This window comes from Molothrus aeneus, chromosome Z, assembly GCF_037042795.1.
Source record: "Molothrus aeneus isolate 106 chromosome Z, BPBGC_Maene_1.0, whole genome shotgun sequence".
NCBI classification, from domain to species: Eukaryota; Metazoa; Chordata; class Aves; order Passeriformes; family Icteridae; genus Molothrus; species Molothrus aeneus.
Window position 1 is genome coordinate 57,827,004 of NC_089680.1, and position 17,983 is coordinate 57,844,986.

Here is a 17,983-nt window from a genome sequence, read left to right on the forward strand (position 1 = left end):
TCCCTGTCTGTTTAAGTACCTGAATGCCCGGCATTATTTCACCTAGCTCCTCTGCTAGGGACAGATTCAGATGGTCTCACTCCAAATGACACTGACTCTAGAGCAGCAATGGTGTTTCCCTGACTTGGTGGGGTGATGTGTGCCTGAAAACATTGCTTAGCAAAGCAAGCACAAATAATCGGTAAGGGACCTTGAGACAGCTGCTGGTAGTTAAAGGGCTGATTCTTTCATGTGTTACATTGTGAAATAGTGAAAATTGAACACTATTTAAATTAATAAAAAAATGCACAACGGACACCATATCACTAAGAAAGCCAGTAACTTTACTGATTTGTCTGCAAAATACAAATTATACCTTATTTCCAGCAGGAGAATCTTTTGAAATTTTCCCATTTTTGTTCACTACAGACAGCTGAATTAAGTCCCTTGAGATACACAGATGTGGTTTAACTTAGTTATAACATCTTGTCATCTAGTGGCGACAAAGTCCAGCTTATGCCGCTGTGAGCCTCTACTTTAATATTTGTTGCAAATGCTTGTATGCTCCCATTTACAAGCTATTTTGTTATCACCATTATTTTATGGAAGCAAATCCCCATGAAAGAGAAGAAAAAATGAAAAAAAGGATACAACAAACCATCTGAAGCAATCCAAGTGTAATGCCTGCGGTAATCCAGGTCTGATATTAAATACACAAAAGACTTTAGTACTGCATTTTTAATTTTTAATTTTTTAAAAAATTACTTTCTTAAATGACCTTTTTTTAAATCAAATCAAGAGGTATGGATCAGTCTGAGGTATGAGAAGGGAAGGTAGAAATGCAACATGTGATTATGAAAATAATCAAATGGATACTTTTGAAGCTGAAAGTCTGTGGCTCAAAGCTTGGATTGCTCCACATCTTTGGTTAAAATATATTAACAAAAGCCTTTTATTACATCTACAGTCTGAAGCGTTCTAACAGACACCAGTGTTCCATCAGTCCTTCAAGAGACCTGTAGTGGCAGGAAATGAATGCCATATAACTGACGACATCACAGCAGATGGCACAAACAGGAACAGATGAAGTATGCCATGTTTAGGCAACAGCCTTTATTGAGGTTTCAAGTGGCTTTTAAAAAAATTACAAAGCATTTACCTTCAAGGTGAAGGAAGAAGGAAAACAAACAGCTGTTAGACTACAGATAAAAGTGGGCATATAGAATTGCAAATACAATACAAAAGGTTGACGTCCTTGAAAACAGCCTATGAGTTCTATTCTTATACTAACTTTACCTGAAAAAGATCTGAGGACAACAGCTAATTTTTACACTAGTCATTAAAAATTGCTAAATTCCTCTTCTGGGAAAAATATAAGCCATTTTGTTATAAAACACAATTTTTGAGAGACACTGAAATGAACAAAGCTTTACTGTGAATGGCTCAATGCATACAATGTATATGTTGTGCAGATAGAGTATATAATATAATTGTCACCAGCAATTAAACACTAACTGACAACATCTTTTAATAGAGATTAGCTTAGCTATAACAATACTTGCAGGTGCCTAGAATGCCACTTCAGGTGTTTGAAATTACAATTAAGAATGTTGCCTAAAACATCATATAGCATGGGTTAAGGTAAAGTAAATGTTAATACTCTTTCAGGGCTCTGCCCCAAGCTCCTTAAATACAAAGGAATCACACAATAAACCTAAATTACCTTTTGTAAATACAATAAATGGTAAGATACAGATAAAGGAACAAGAAAGGTAGACAGTTATAGTTTACAGAAAGTGACTTCACAATCAAAGTTGTGCTTCTTATCATTAGATCAGTTTGCAAATATGCATTATCCCCCACAATTTTGCCAGTATAAGTTAGTTGCCTTCTGCAGCAGGAACAAGAGGGCTGACTGGCATTTATTTCATGTGATTCAGTTCTACTTGTATTTATACAAAAAAATCACTGTCAGAGTTAATATAAATTGCCCAGGCAATACTTTTCATGCTACTTTCTGCTTAGTTACTTGCAGTAATATTATACACTGCATCTTCATTAAATTCATTTCATTTTTTTCATGTGTTGCTGAGGCAAATCGCAAGGTAAACTATTAATATGGCTATTCTTAATATATCAATAGACCAAATCCCCTTCCCCACTGAGAAATTTCTATGACTATACCAATAAAATTGTATTTTTTTCTTGAAATGACAAGGTATATTTGTGATACATTTGCATATTTTTGACACACTAAAGTTTAAAATTCTCAAAAGAGAATATGAGTACAGGTTAATCTGATGGTGAAGAAAGTGGTTTTTGAATTTTAATATTAATTATGGGCCCCATTTTACCTTTTTTTTGTTTTGTTTTGAGTTTTTAAATTTATTTTTTGGGTTTTTTAAAACATGCGTATCTTTGTTTACCCTGCAGTTTGCTACACGAGGTAAGATGGATGCATTAGTAGCACAGTATTCTGCTTAAAGAGTTTCCAGATTATGTACTAGCCCCTGCACGGCTGAAAGTGCCTGTAAGGCAGGCTTCTGTAAAGTCATGGTAAGTGAAGAGACTATGTCCTAATGCACACTGTAGTCTGATCATCATTCTCTACTACAGAGAGGTACACTCCATCATTGAGCAGTGCACAGCAACTGCATGTATAGGTGGAAAAAGAGTGTGGATTTCACTTCAAAGTACTTTGTGTTGACATTTTTCTTTGCAGCTGTATTTTTCACCATAATGTCAATGTATGTCATTGAGACCTAGAACGACCCTTGAAAAAAGGAGAAATATTACTCTTTTACTATGGCACTAACATTTTGCTTAAACACTTTTCCCCTCCAACAGAATGATTAAACTGAAACACTTGAATATACCATTTTTTTCTAATAGACAAGAGGGACAAAGAGGGACTTAAAGAAAATGACACATTCCCTCTGGTCAAGCTATCTTAGTCAAAGGAACAATATGAAGCTAGAGAAAATGTGGATGCTGTGTGCTGAAGCAAGTCCTGCTCTGGTGAAAGAAAACACACAGGGAGTGTTGCTCAACAACGTGCCCACTGTGAGATGATGTGACTGCAGAGGTCCATGAGAACAAAGGACCAGTTGGCCAATATTGCCTGTATAAAATCAACTGACTTGGAACCACCCTTTAACTGATAATCTCTTGAAGAGTTTTATGTCTGTGAGAGAGGGGAGGAATCTATACAAAAGGCACTTTTGTGCTGATCCCTCCCTTTGCCTCCCCCTGCTGCTTCAGCATATATTTACCTGCACTCATGTAGCTTACAGCCGTTAGAGCTGCACATCCAATTCAGACGGGCAGAATACCAGCTTCATTAATGAGAAAGGGCCAAGTTACCCCACTTTGTCATTTAACCCATGGAAAACTACAAGATACGCAGTACGTTACATAATAGAAGGGCCCTTAACTTGTTACAATGCACAAAAACAGTATGAAAGAACTAATCAGTATATACAATGGATGGCAGTTCACCCAACTGATTGTAAAATGCTGTATTAAAATGATTTAAGTTGTTACACTATGGGTAAAGTCTAATTGTTTACAGATCAGTCTTTCAGCAGCTGATTTTGATCTGTAAAATGTATACCCACTGAAAGAAAACTGAAAGAAAATAGTTAGATGTGCAACTGCACAAATATAATTCCCCACTATCAAGAGAACAAAATCTATTACCATAATTATTATATATATTAGAAAGCTATACACAAGCATGTTAATTTCACCGATTTTTTTAAAAGATTCTTAATATTTTATATAATTAGAAATACACATTTCAAAACCAAAACTTCTGCAAAGAGAAAACAGTTATCTTAATTAGCAAAGCATGGAGTTCCTCAAGGCTTAGGGTAGTGCTTTCTATACAGAAAATCCTTTTTGTTTGTTTCTTCAGGACTGCTTAAAAGATTAGCAAAGCTATCAAGGAAAAAAGAACAAATTTTGGCTTAAGGAAACTACAAAAGCCACAAATGCTTTGCAAACTCTGTCTTACTTTTTAATATGAAAATAAGCAAAATGTAATGTACATATTTTTATACTTTTATTTATTAAGTGATGCAGACCCAGAATTTTTGAAATTAAATATGTCAGCCCTCGAACTCAACATTTCAATAAGTATGGTCCTCTTGAAATGGTTTGATCCTTTTAAACTGAGTGCCATACTCTAAAAAAATGCCTGCATGTTTGTGAGCATTTTCAGTATGTTAGGTGACTCAGTCTCTTTGTAGCATCAATTCATGGCCACCCAACTGCTGGATCTGTCAAAACATCTGTACATTTTCTATATGTTGCATAACAGCTGCTTTCTCTCTCAGTAAAGATCTGCCATTTCTGGCAAATGTTTTAATTTTGTCTATTTACATGTAAATAACGTTGAACCTGCAACATGACACTATCTATTGTAACATACATTTTGCAAGGAGCACAACAGTGAAAAGAAGTTAGCCTTAAAATCTATTTTGTACAAGTGTTCTGTTGTACAATTCAAGTGCTAAGCTTATCTCAGCATTTCTGTTTATCCTTATACTGCATCACTGAGGCAAGTTAAAAGTACTTTTACAAAACAGAGTACCTGACTTTTTTTTCACACACGGCACATATAATGCATATCGACCCTTCCCCCCTCCCCCCTCCCCTTAAGGTATAGCACACACACACTGCAAGAAAAAAAATCCCAACTAATAGGTCATAATGTTATCATGTTGCCCATCCTTCAGAGAGCCGCATGCGCTTGACAGAGGGGCTTTCCCTTTCGTCCGGCGAAGGTCTGGTGAGTCCAATGGGGGAGTGGAATTCATTCCGGTGATCTTCTCGGTCACTTCCATCATAGGAACTGCTACAGCTGCTCAAACTGTCAACAGGAGATCTCCCCGCCTCATGGCGCGTGTGCTGTTGGTATCTTGATGGTGTGGTGGTACGATCTCTAGGAGGAGAAACAGGTTCTGACTTGATGTTGAGGCTTTGAGTAGAAGGCAGGGAGAGATTTGTACTCTGAGATAAATGAGTGCTAGTGCAAGCTCTGTAGGAGGAAAGGAAACTCAGTTACAGATGGAGGAGGCATGGAGCCCCCAGATATGCACAAACACTCACATGAAACACCACTGTAAAGGCTCGCACAGGATCAGCACATGCAGAGATCATGGGGCACTGTTGTCTGAGCAGAATTCATGAATTCCAGAAGATGACAGCACCACAACAGATGTGGTCAGCTTTAGGGGGACAAGCCCTCAGTTTGGAAAGAGGTCTTGCTTTCAGTCTCTCATCTCTCCTTTTTTTAAGATCAAGTGTCATCAAAATTTAGGAAGGTAAGCCTTTGCATTGTTGGAACCACCTTCAGGTTTCTGTATAACAAATGTGTGTATGTATGCATCAGCTGAGATAGAAAGCATGGAGTTTCTGCTGGGTTTAATCCAATTAATTTGAATGCACACAACTATTTTTATTGTGGTTTGACATGTGACTTCAGATGCAAAACAGAAACAAAAAAATCTGGTCTGGTAATTTTTATGCTTTTCAGAATAAAGTTGAAATTAGTAGTCCTAACATTGACATCAAAAAAATAGCATAGGCAGGCAAGGATTTAGATATGATTTTAGGGTTTAAATCCATAAATCCATGATTCAATCCAGAATGCATTTGGATAAACTACAAAAGGGAACCTGAGGAATAGTAGAAGATGACAGAGGACTACACTGTTTGCCCAGAGGAAAGCCAAGCTTGAAGGATGCTACTAGCAGACAGATTGCTATTCTGAAACTTATTCAAAGGTAAGCTATGTAAGTATTCTAAGTTTTTATTTTTTTTTGTCCTTCTTTTTTTGTGCATTTTTTGGGCAGGTAGTGGCAGAGGAAAGATGACACAGGCAGGGAGAAGAGTGAATACTGAGAACACACTTTACGGGAGATATGAGATTACTTTCATCTGCACAACATTTTGTACAGAAGCACCACCTCCTGGCAAAACCTGACTTTTCATTATTAAAACAGAATTTCCAACATGCAGTTCCCATTATGTTCCACTTCAGGGACCATTTGCTAGGCTGAAGTTAGTGTCTTATCCAAGAAACAGAATTTCAAGGTTTCTATTCATGAGTATTTATTTATACAGGGTAGGAAGGCAGTAAGGGCAACACTTGACTTCACAAGATTTTAAACCTAAAGGGATGTGCAGGCATTTTTAACGCAAAAAGGTGTAATATTGGGATTTGGAAGGAATTTCTAAGAATGTAGAAGACACAGGTAAATTAATGTAGATTTTTAACTTTACTGAAATACTCTCCCTAGGGTGTCATCAGCTGAGAGCTGAGTATTATTTAAACAACATTTACTACTACTTTGATGATTTTTTTTTTCTTCTGACAGATTTAAAATAAAACTGTATGGCTTCAATACTTAATAATATCCTCTGATTTTACCAGGAATTGCTGCAGCGTTTAAAAATGAATGGATCTTGTTAGAAAACAAAACAGCATGTTCTACCTCCAATTTTTTCATCAATCCTTCCTTCCTGTACAGACACATTTGTCAAATCTGCAATGAGCCCTTTCCTAAGTTACAGAGTTCATAAGTAATAGCTTTCACAGTAAAAAAAAATGTAAGCTTTTTCTTTTTTCAAAGAGGATATTTTCTTTGCATTGCTTCTGTAAATATTAAATTAACACATATAAGAAACTGTAAATATAAGACTTTGCCATTCCAATATAGTGAAATATTCCACTCTTCCTGAAAATGTGTTAAAAACAGTCCAAAGAGAATCAAATATACATTTCTGTCTTTTTTTTTTTTTCTTTTCATTTCCAGTAATTTTATTTTTGTGTTGCTTAGGAGGTTCTAGGACTTCACCTGCGTAAACAGTTTGTCAGTTTAGTATAAGATTACATATGATTTTACATGCCAAGCTTATAGCTAAACCTGAAAGTTCTATAATAAATGATGGTAGAGCCTAGAGAATTGATTTTAGAAGTGTTTGATTTGAGCAAGTGACATGCCACTTTGTAAAGCTTGGGATAATTAAAAAAGATAAAAATAGACAAAAATAACCGCATTCAGTCAAATTTGTTCACATGGAACATACTGGCATTCTACTGTGTGACAGCATCCAAAGGAACAAACCTACAGGGATAAACTGAATTTCCATAATACAGAGCTGGTATTGCTGTACTGGAATGTTGCCTTTTTAATAATGCTTCAGAAGTGAGTATGAGAATGCATCTCTACAGACTTTTCTACAGATTCCTTGTGATTCAGCAGTGGTATTACATAATAACCTGGCATAAAAATTAATGGCAGTTTTATAAATGCTTCAGGTTTATTTGAATTTTGAACGATCTTTTTTTTTTTTAGTACATTTATAAAAGGATAAGAAATCATTTTGATAGGTCAAGACTGAATTTCTGAACTTTAAAACAATATAAATAAATTGTTGCACTTATTTTGATACACCTCTTTTTCTTTATAAATATAACCTTTTGCTGCTGAAAGTATTTCTGAAATTTAATATATTTTTATTTGATTATAATTTGCAATACTTCATTAACATTTTCTGAAACATTTTTATGAGAAGCTCATCTAAGCTAAATCTGCTTGGGAAATGTACTGTTACATACCTGTCAATGGTGAAGTAATAGGTATTTAGGTGCAATCTTTATATTCTAAACAAAGGATTGACCTCTATTTAGAATGGAAGGTGCACAGTAAGAAATAAGAATTCTGTCTGCTGCAAAATGATTTAATTTCGTGTATAAGTATACGTGGGTGTAGGAACAGCCATTTTCACTTAAATGTATCAATGCCTATTTTACACTGTTGCTTCATAAAATTATATGATTGGGCCTAAGCATGTCCTATTATAATAATTTCAAACCTTCACTAAATTCCCTGGTAAACAAACAGGTATTGGATGTAGAAACCCTACTGAGAAACTAAAGAAAATTATTCAAAGGTTTGTGTACAATTACATGCACTGAATAAGTGTTGGGCAGTCCACTTATGCAGACATTATTAACTTTTCCCGCATATTGTATGAAAACATTTCATTTTATGGAGACAGTGAAGAAAATTAATATCTTAACTTGGCACACCAGTCCCTCTTGAGGCCAGTGTAGTTAAAATTTGATTTTTATTCAGATTATGATGGCCACATGGAGAAATGCTGCTTCCTATCTGGTTTCCACACAGCACACCTACACAGCTCTGCTGTACGAGAAGTGGGGGAGCAAGACAGTGCCATGAGCTTGGGATGATGACACCTCTGTGTACATCTCCTTCTGTATGATTCTCCAAATGGTATTGAAGCTCAGCATGCACAGGGAGAAGTGCAGGTCTGAGTAAGTGATGAGTGAGGACATGAATATTGACCATGTAGAGTTTTGTAGAGTGAGAAAGTCGTCTATTGAAGGAAGGGACTCTCATGCACCTTTTCTTTTACATCCACTTTTACTTCCTAAATGAGCTTACTGCCTCACTTCATATAATTTCCCCCAATAAAATCATGTAAAGAACCATTGAAAATTCATGGTAATTTGCATCTAGGAGAAGATATTTTTGACTTAGTAACAATTCAACTTCTTCCCTCTGCTCTATTTTTTTTTAGGTAAAAACTAAGAGGGATTTAGGTCTTTTTTTATACTTTTCTGATCAATGTAAAAGCAGAATATGAATTTCTGTGTCAAGACATTTTGTTTAGCTCTCACATGTTAAGGTTACACTTTTTAAACAGGAGTAAAAAAATAGCATGAAGCTGAGTTACCAAAACATCTTGTAATAATGGCATAAGAAAAAAAGGCTCAATCTGAAATACAGAAGGTTTTAATTCAAAACAAGGAAATTGGCAGAACTGATACAAATTCATTAAACATGATGTACTTGTTTCCAAATTTTTCAGGAAAAATAGTTTAATGGAGAATATGTCTAGCTATAGTTGTCATCTAATAAAAAATAATTGTAGCTAAGTAATAATCTTTCTATATAAGGGTCACAGAACAAGTCAACATTATCCATGAATTGGGACAACTTTTTATTCACGTAGGTAGAAGTTTGGAGAAACTTCTCTTACATAAATAATTATCTATACTGAAGCACCTTCAGATTAAATGTTGTTTCTCTCCCTGCATTCATATTTTAGGAAAGTAAAAACTTCACCTGTGGATGTTACTTTTAGATAAAAAGATTGTCTCTTAGGCTAGGAAATGTAGATGCAAGAGAACATATTCCACACTATGGATTTGTGCATAAAGTATGTTGATAATTTATTATGATGTTTGGAAAGGACTTCCCTTCTGGTAATCAGCAGTTAACTTCTAGTAGTCTTTTTCATACATGTTAAATAAGCAGTAAGAGACTTTTATGTACTGTTCAGGCCAAATCACAAAGCTTTGGAACGACTGATTTTCAGCAGAATTTTTGTATGGATTTTTTCCAGATGTAGATGCATTAAAAGACCATGAAAACACTATTCTTTTTTTTTTAACCAAAAAGTTGAAAAGTTTGGTTTGTTTCAATGTCCCAGTCATGTCTAAACAGCTTCTACATGTCTAAACGGGCTCTACATTGTTGTGCTGTTCACCAGGCTTGGCAGAAGGCCAAAAGCTGCACTAACAGGGAAAGTGAACTACTCCCACGTCCTCATGTATTTGCCCTTGAGTCCATCAGCACTAGTGTGGCTCCTAATTGCACAGTCAACTTGAAGAACTAAGAGCTTGGTTGCAGAGATCTCCGATTACCTCCAAGATGGTTCTGACAGTGCTACTGAAATTGCTGAGAACTTATCTGGAGCAAGATAATGCGTCTAATCCTGTCTTATTCTACTATTAATCACATTCTTGTCATTGCATCTTGCCAAGCAGAGCTGATTTTCACCTTTAGACTCTGTTGAAAAACAAAACCTGAAGGAGACCTTGAGTGTGTCTTCGATTAACTGTTTTCTCACAGGTTTTTGTAGCCTACTGTTGGGAACAAGCATCTCACTGCCAAAACCTTTCAGTATATGACCCCACTAAGCACTGGGATTTATGTTGTTGAAGCATTTCTGGATGTGTTTTCTCAAGTATGTGAAGATGACTGTAATTTTGTTTCATTTTAAAAATCTTTTTGCAAATTCTAAATCAGGTTGATATACACTGCATATGTTCTACAGAATATCAAGTTTTTCAAGTAATTCAAAAGTTAAAACAGATGCTCTTTCATGTAGAACTCAATGAATATGATTTTCTGCAGTGATAGAAGACTTCTCAAGAACCATCTCTGAAGCAGCTTTCATAGCTGAATTCACTTACAAATCACTGAAAGAGTAATAATAATAAGAGCAGCAACTCAGAATGTATTCCACAGCCACAGACATTACACTGACATTCTGTGATATGAATCAGAAACAGATCATGATGTGTGACAAATCTGAAAAGGCATGTAGTTTAGGAGTTAATTTATACCTTTTTTTTTTGCTAACCAAATAGCATAATTACATTCCTTGGTATGGTACCAATTGTTTATACAGTGATACCTAACGTGAGCTTTCAATTTATTTGAGAATTCGTGATTTTAGTTGTACAGTAAGTCTGAATGCTGACCCAGAAGTAGTGCAAACTCACAAAGAAAAGTATAAGAGAAAGATCTTAAGACTTTTTTCTAGCACAAGTATTTCAGTTGTATGTTTTTATGACATTTGCATCTATATATACTTATTTATACAGAAATGAGGTTTAAAAAATTTGTTCCTTTGAAACATTTGTATAGCTCTCCTTAAAAACCCAAATTATCAACATTGTAAAGACATTAAAATAACTTACAAAAAATGTTCAGATAAAGTAGAAGGAGAATTTTGAAGTTTAAGGTGTGTTTAGAGTATTAAATTGTTCCACACTATGGCAACAATCTCAAAGAAAGAAAGTGTATATGTGGAAGACCTCTTTCACAAAAAACGTTTTCCTTTCAAAAGTATATGGATTCATTTTTTTTCCTCATGAATACACTCCTGCTGTTTTCAGCTTCTATTTTTATAGCTAAACCTTTTAAAATTCCAACATGTCTAACCATACATTAGGCTACTGTGCCACACCAGTGCATGCCTATGTCTTACTCAATAGAAATTGTAGATAACAAAATATTTGAAAATCATACACTTGTTCACTTAAATGAGCCAAGAGGTTGCTTGTTCAGGTGATTTCCCTGTGTGAATTTTCATACTTCTAAAGATCCTGAAGTGATTGAGCACTGTGTTTCTCTGAAACTTGAATAAATATTGTAAAATTAGCCACTAGAGGGCAGAATACACGTGCACTGCACATCGCAGTGAGTTGTGTAAGCTTACACTTCTTTGGCTTAATCATGCTATTTTCTCATAAAAATCATCTCCAAATAAATGAAACTTGAATTTCAGAGCTGAGCAGAAGGGAGTATATGATTATTATATAAGGTTAAGGCTTAATCTCAGGTAAATTAATTATGTAATCTTACTTCATTAAAATATCTAAAAAATTTTCTTACTGTAAATGTTTGTGCAACAGTAACTGGAAATTAAAAGCATAAATAAAAATATGGCAACTGTACAATATAGGTGTTTGATTTTAATAGCAAATTAAAATCTATTTAAAGAAATAAAAACTAAAACATAAACAATACACTACTGAGAAAATGCCATGAACGCAAAATATTTCATTGCAACTCCATAGCAAACTTTCCATGAATTACATTGTTCCAGTTTTGCAAAATCTACTTTTTATACACAGTAGATATGTTCTGGTATGTTACCTTGACATATTTCACATTTGGAATTACTGGGGAGACTGAAGTTACTGTAGAACAGTAAAATAAAGAAAGCACTGCTTACCCCAATTGACTGAGGGCAGATGGTGGCATGTTATGTAGGTGTTGCTGTTGCCAGCCAGTCACAGAACCGAGATGAAGAGCACTGGCTGTATTAAAACCAGAGAGAGATGATATATCTGCACTACTCAGAGAATATTCTAGATTTGAAAACAGAAAGACAATAATTAAGAGAGAATTAAAGAGGAAGCAATTAAACAACAACTAGCCTAGTAATTTTCTTGTCACTTTGTAAGCCATTTAATTTTAATTACACCAATCACATTAAGTTGAAGGAGAAAAAGTAAATGTTCCTCTTCCCTCAACTCATTAACTTGGGAGCAAATAATGCACTAATAATTATTCTGTAATCTAGCAGTGTTTTACTGGGTCTGGCAGATCTAAAGCATTCTTAACCTGTAAATTCACCATAACTACAAAAGGACTGTCAGAAAGACTTGAAAAATATAACATTTTGGTTACAGTCTTCCTTGCAGAAGTCTGCAGGCAGTCTGCTTCTGAACAATATGTGTGCTCTAAAAATGTGCTGGATCTATCTCACTGTGTGCACTCTGAACAGCAGCAATACACAACAGGAACTGTAAAGATGCCTTGAGGCTTCACTTCTGCACCCTCCCAGGTAGGAAGCTGTGATAGCCAACAGAGTTACTGAACTCTGGTTGGAGATAGTGAAGCTGCTTATTTCTGCTACCCTCATGGCTTTAGCATGGTGCACTCAACTGCATGAAATTATATCCAAGGAAGACTAAACTGTTAACTGTTAAGGTTGCTGGGTTTTTTTTTTTGTGTTTTTTTTGGGGGGGGGCTTTTTAAAAAAAAATTTAATTAAAGCCAATGAAATAAAGCTACCAAATCAGTTTTACTTCAAGCAAATCAGCTAACTTTGAAATAGATACGTCTGAAGTTAGTGACAGGTAGAGAATAAGCAAATGTAGCATAAAGGCATAACAGTTATAAATTTTTCAGTTTCTCCCAAAGAACATTAGCTAATTCATTAATACTGAGATAGACACTTATCAGCACCTTGCTCCCTTCCCCATCCTTTGCATCCTGCACCAATACTTACCAGTACCATACGTTGTTGAGATGGCTGATGGGTATCCTCCCATCCCTTGCCCTGGTAGAGTAGGAGTTGCTACGGAAACCACTGGAGTAGCCAATGACTGAGCAGACTGGGAGTTATTTATCCTTTGATTCTTTTAAAGTAAGTAAAATAAACATATTATTGACCAGTTTTAAATCAGTTGAGTGTATTTGCTTTCTGGGAATGTTTTGCGCATGAGAAATACAGGCTATTACAAATTCCTAGAAATTAATCATTTAACATGTAGCTTTGATGAACTCTGCCAACCCTATAATTTACAAGCTTTCAATAGACCAGTTGTCACCATAGTAACTCATTACATCAGTATCTCCTAGGTAACTGAACTAGTAAGATTGCTTTTGTTGTGGGTAGAAGAACAGATCATGTGAAAAACTAATGAAATACATGAGCTCGATTCCCATTGTTTTCCTTTCTGCTCATATAGAAAAAAAACCTACCACAAAAAACAATGAAACCCAAAAAGCAATGAAAAACCCCCAAACCCAGTTCTGCTGGGTTTTGAAAGGGAGGTGCACCCCCAGACTGCTGAACTCTGAACTCTTACCAGGGGATGGAGCTCTGACAACGTTTTTGTGCAGTAAAAAACCCTTCAAGGCTGTTAGATTACATAGCAGTTACACACTTATCTTTAACTCCAGGGCACTAGGTGTTGCACTGTAAGAATTAAACTAGAGAACTCTAATTATGTGAATGGCAGGAAAAAAGGGCTAGAGAGCCACCAAAAAAGGTGGCTGTCATAAGGCTATGCCATCTTCAACAACATAAGTTTACATGCTCTACATGCATCACCAAAAAGAAAGCTTAATTCTAGCATGCTTAGTTTGAGTATGTGCAACAAGTGCATCTGGTCTTCTATCGCTATATTTAAAAAATTGCCATGACCTTTTTTGTTCACAACATAGTTATTTTCCATTTTATTTCAACCAAAATTTTATCTACATCATAAGAATAACTGTTTTTTTTTCTTTGTTATTAAGATGAACATCATTACCACTTACCAGAAGCAGATCAACATCCTCAGACTGATTGCATAGGAAAGGAGTATTAAAAATTAGTAAATATATATATTTACCAGGAGGCAGGTTTTAGCTTAGGGAATATTTTAATATCATAGCGGTAGCAAATAAACACCTTCTGAGGGTATCTTGGAAAAAATACACCTCATAGATCTCTTTTTTCTCCTCCTTCTAATAGACTGTTTGACTCAATTGTAGGAACAACCTATCCAGTTTTCAGCACAAGACTTTCTCCAAGAATTCATTTGTCTTCCACAGTCCCATTGTTTGCAGATTATCATGCTATGCCTAACCCCTCACAGAGTCCCTTGGAAAATATAATTTTTTAGGGGCTTGGAATAAATAATTTGATGCAGACAGCTTGTCACTGCCATGATCAACTTTGAGTATTGCCCTGTAGGACTATTTGTCACTTTATGACTTAGGAGGTAGCATCACATTTATGGGCAGTTTTAGTTTGATGATTAATTCATTTTGCATCAAGCTGAAGAAGCAAACTTGGAAGTTGTTTTAATAATGTTTTTTATAAAATAGAAAACTACATCACTTAAATGACTATATTTTTAATTTAAGTTCACTTTTAATGTTAAATCACTCAAAACAGCTTTACTTGGAAACACTGACAAACTTTTGAAAAGTAAGTGCAAGACATGGACACAATACCTTCCCAATTCAGCCTTCTAGCATAGTATAATGCCCAAATTTTACTAGTCCTGGCAGGAGAAACAGAAATTTCATATTCCTTTTTCTCTTCCTCTGTCTATTTACTACCTCTTATCATTACAAAATTTGGATCTCACAGTAATAAATTAATTTCAAATTAATTTATTGCTGTTAATACGCCATCTGCTAAGAGTCTGTGTGGCTAAATATTTAAGAAAAACGTAATAGTTAGAGATGCTCAGGGTTTAATTTAGCTTTTATAACAGCCTCAGGAAAGTACTGGGAGAGAGACCGCAGAAGGTGAGGCTGTGCACGGTTAGGACACAGTTCCTATTTTGCAACTCAACAGACAAAAAGTAGGAAGTAAATAAGACTTCAAAAAAACAACCAAAAACAATCAAAGAGGCTCAGCCTACATCCTCAGCTTGGTGTCAAGCCCTAGTTAGAAAAACCAAACAATCAAGAATGTAGTTTCCTGAGCCAGCTTTGACATTCCTAAATAACTCTTATTTGAAGTAGATTAAAAGAAGAGCTTTGAAAATGCATTACCACTGATGGCATGTTACTCTTGCTGCCAGGTGGAATAAGCACACGGAGGTCTGGTTTACGGTTGTTCATTCCCAAATTCATTGGAGGAGGAGATTTTGCTTGCATATTCTTGTTCAAGTTGCCAGGTGAGACCAGCAGACCTGGTGAGTTGCGGGGGTTTCCATATCCATTTCCTGTTAAGGTAAAAACAAGAGGGGAAAAAAAGGGAGAGACAAGTCCAATGAAGTCCACTGTATCTTTTAAGCCCTTCTAAAACTGTGAAATCAAAAACTCAGGATAGATATCTGTGTCATGTACCTTTATAGGAAAATACAACATGTTCTATATTTGGAACAACTGGTCTTCAAATGCTTTCTCTCATGGCAGCTGACATCTCTGTGATGTCCTGAAATTAACTCGATGATACAATTTTGTTTACAGCACTGTGGTATATAGCACAATACACTGTGCCCTTGTAGCAGCCAACGTCTGACATTTGTCTTACAAGAGTCAGGAAAGTCAGATAATTTAAGGGCATAAAAACTGTCAAAAGCTATTTCATATTTTCTTGACATCTACAGAAGATTGTGCCTTTTCTGACTCAGCCCTTTGTAGGTCATGATTTTTTTTTGCTTTTAAACAAGGGATGCATATAGCAAGGCTATAATTTCCACAAAAGGCGGGGGGAGGACCAGAAGGATTCATAAATTCTTTTGGCTCTTTTTCACTACACTTCTTGGACCTAGTTCTGTAAACACTAAAATCAATGGGAGCAACATCATAACATTATTGGAAAACACCACCCTATCTTTCATCTTCTTCTCTCTTATGCAGGCCCCAGGAACAATTCTGACAAGCAAATGTTTCCTTTATCTTTTTTAGAAAAGGATATTCTCTCAGCTCATTGCATTGACAACTATGTGTCCATAAAGTTAATGACCTATTAATTCCACTATTTCATTCACTGATTTCACCTCTTAACCACATAAAATCTAGGTAAAAGGTGACTTTTTAGGGTAGCCTTGAAATTCTGTCTACACAATCTCAGGAGAGGTACAGAAACTGCACAGACATAGAGAGGGAATAGCATGAAAATTAATATGGAAAGAGAAAACCTTTACCTTGGGTAAATACCAAAGAAACAAATGCTATGGAAGACTTTCTTTTCTGAGCACAGCTTTTGTTCATGAGCTGCAACACACAGCCTAGAATTTGTGTGAGAAGATAAACTAGTCAGGCAGTGTGGCAGAGCCCTCTGGGTCAGAAACCCTGGAACTCCAAATTTCCTTTGTTTTCCCAAAGTCAGGGAAGACCACAGTATCTCACCCGATCCTCCCAAGTGTGAAATGGTGTTTATAGCCCTAAAGAACATAAATAGATTATGGAACTAAATTTGATAATATCTATAAGGTGGGCATAAAAATGACGGTACATGCCAGCAATGTGCTCCTCTGGTCGGGATAATGATGTGTGTCTGAACTTGACTAAGATTTTCAAGTTTTTAATCCTCAAGCACATCAGCCACTTGTATTTACCAAATCAAAAAATCAATGGAAATAAAATTTGTGAAAGCCTATTAAATATAAAAACACCACTTCAAGCTTTGGAAGACTGTGAACTCTAGTATTATGGCACAAGAAAATTATCAAAAACTGCTTGAATTCTGTACTTGTCAGGTACCTTCAGTAGCTAGTCTGATCTGGCTTGTTTTTTCTCATAATTTCTATTATCATGATCTCTAAGCCTTTGCAATATTTTGAAAATTTAAGAGCACTCAGATCACTACTAATATTCTGTATTAAAATGACTTTGGAGATTTTGGACTAAAATATTTTTCATAGTTAATCTTGTTGTTTATTTCCTTAATAATATCATCCAGTTAGGAAAACAAATGAGTTCTGAAATGTATTTTAGACTTTCCAAGCAAATTCAGCAAAGTGCTTTCAAAGGCTTTTCATTTTGTACCAGTAGACTTTTTTTCTCAAAACGAACAATTGTCCTCAACATGAATGAGCTATCTATTATGCTCTCATTAATGCTATGTGTCACTACAGGTGGTGAAATTAGAAGGGGCATTTTGAATATACAACAGTACTTTCTACCAGAAACCACACTGCATTTTAAAGAAGTTAATCTTTTACAAACTGAATACTGAAAATTGAGGCAACAGAAGAAACTGAAGCAATAGTAGGGTTTCTCTGGTGTCAGGAGGTATTTTACCAGCAGGATGTAAAACTGTCAGTGAAATCTGTCATATGACAAGGATTTGCTCAGAGAGTGGCAATGGAACTGTTTGAAGCAGCACTGAGGTTTCTTCAGTTCTACAATATAGGACCTTAAATATATAGCAAAATGGATTCCACTGTACTCTATATATTTCTAGTTGTGATTTTTAGAGCATAAATCACCTTACAAGAAAGAACTCCCATTCCCTACATAAGATTTACTTAATATTATATACTTTTAAGAAACAGTGCTTAGGGGAAAGAGTGCTTCTCTATAAAGCTTTATTCTTCAGAAACATTCATCTGAACTTTACTGATGTGAAATAGTTTGAACAGTTTATATTTTTGAACATTTATATTTTAAAAACATCAAATTCTTTTAAAGAACTACTGCAATAATTTCTTTGCCACCAGATTTCTGCTGTTCAGACATATTATGCCTTCTAGCATTTTGAAGCCATATAATAACAGTTCCTCTTTCCAGTCACCAAACTTATTCTTTTGGTATAGTGAGGACTTAGGAATGTAAGACTGTGGACCTTAAACCAATAATACAGAAACCCATCATTTGGAAATCAGTGATGAATGCATGCATGTGATAAAAAGATAAGAAGAGTCTGCATGGAA

At 35.4% G+C, this 17,983-nt stretch overlaps 1 protein-coding gene across 8 annotated transcripts in view; it reads right to left on the reverse strand.

The window, feature by feature from the left end:
- Positions 1 to 302: 302 nt before the first annotated feature.
- MEF2C (myocyte enhancer factor 2C) overlaps positions 303 to 17,983 on the reverse strand; it is a 121,553-nt gene continuing 103,872 nt past the window's right edge. For 5 of the 8 annotated variants that reach the window (XM_066568598.1, XM_066568597.1, XM_066568599.1 and 2 more), the window contains 5 exons: positions 15,153 to 15,325; positions 13,923 to 13,946; positions 12,886 to 13,015; positions 11,824 to 11,959; positions 303 to 5,020 (listed from right to left, as the gene is read on the reverse strand). In XM_066568598.1, the coding sequence (XP_066424695.1) occupies positions 4,699 to 5,020; positions 11,824 to 11,959; positions 12,886 to 13,015; positions 13,923 to 13,946; positions 15,153 to 15,325 (785 nt within the window). In that variant the 3' untranslated portion in view covers positions 303 to 4,698. The remainder of the gene's footprint in view (positions 5,021 to 11,823; positions 11,960 to 12,885; positions 13,016 to 13,922; positions 13,947 to 15,152; positions 15,326 to 17,983) is intronic. The other 3 variants (XM_066568602.1, XM_066568603.1, XM_066568600.1) reach the window with 3 other exon arrangements.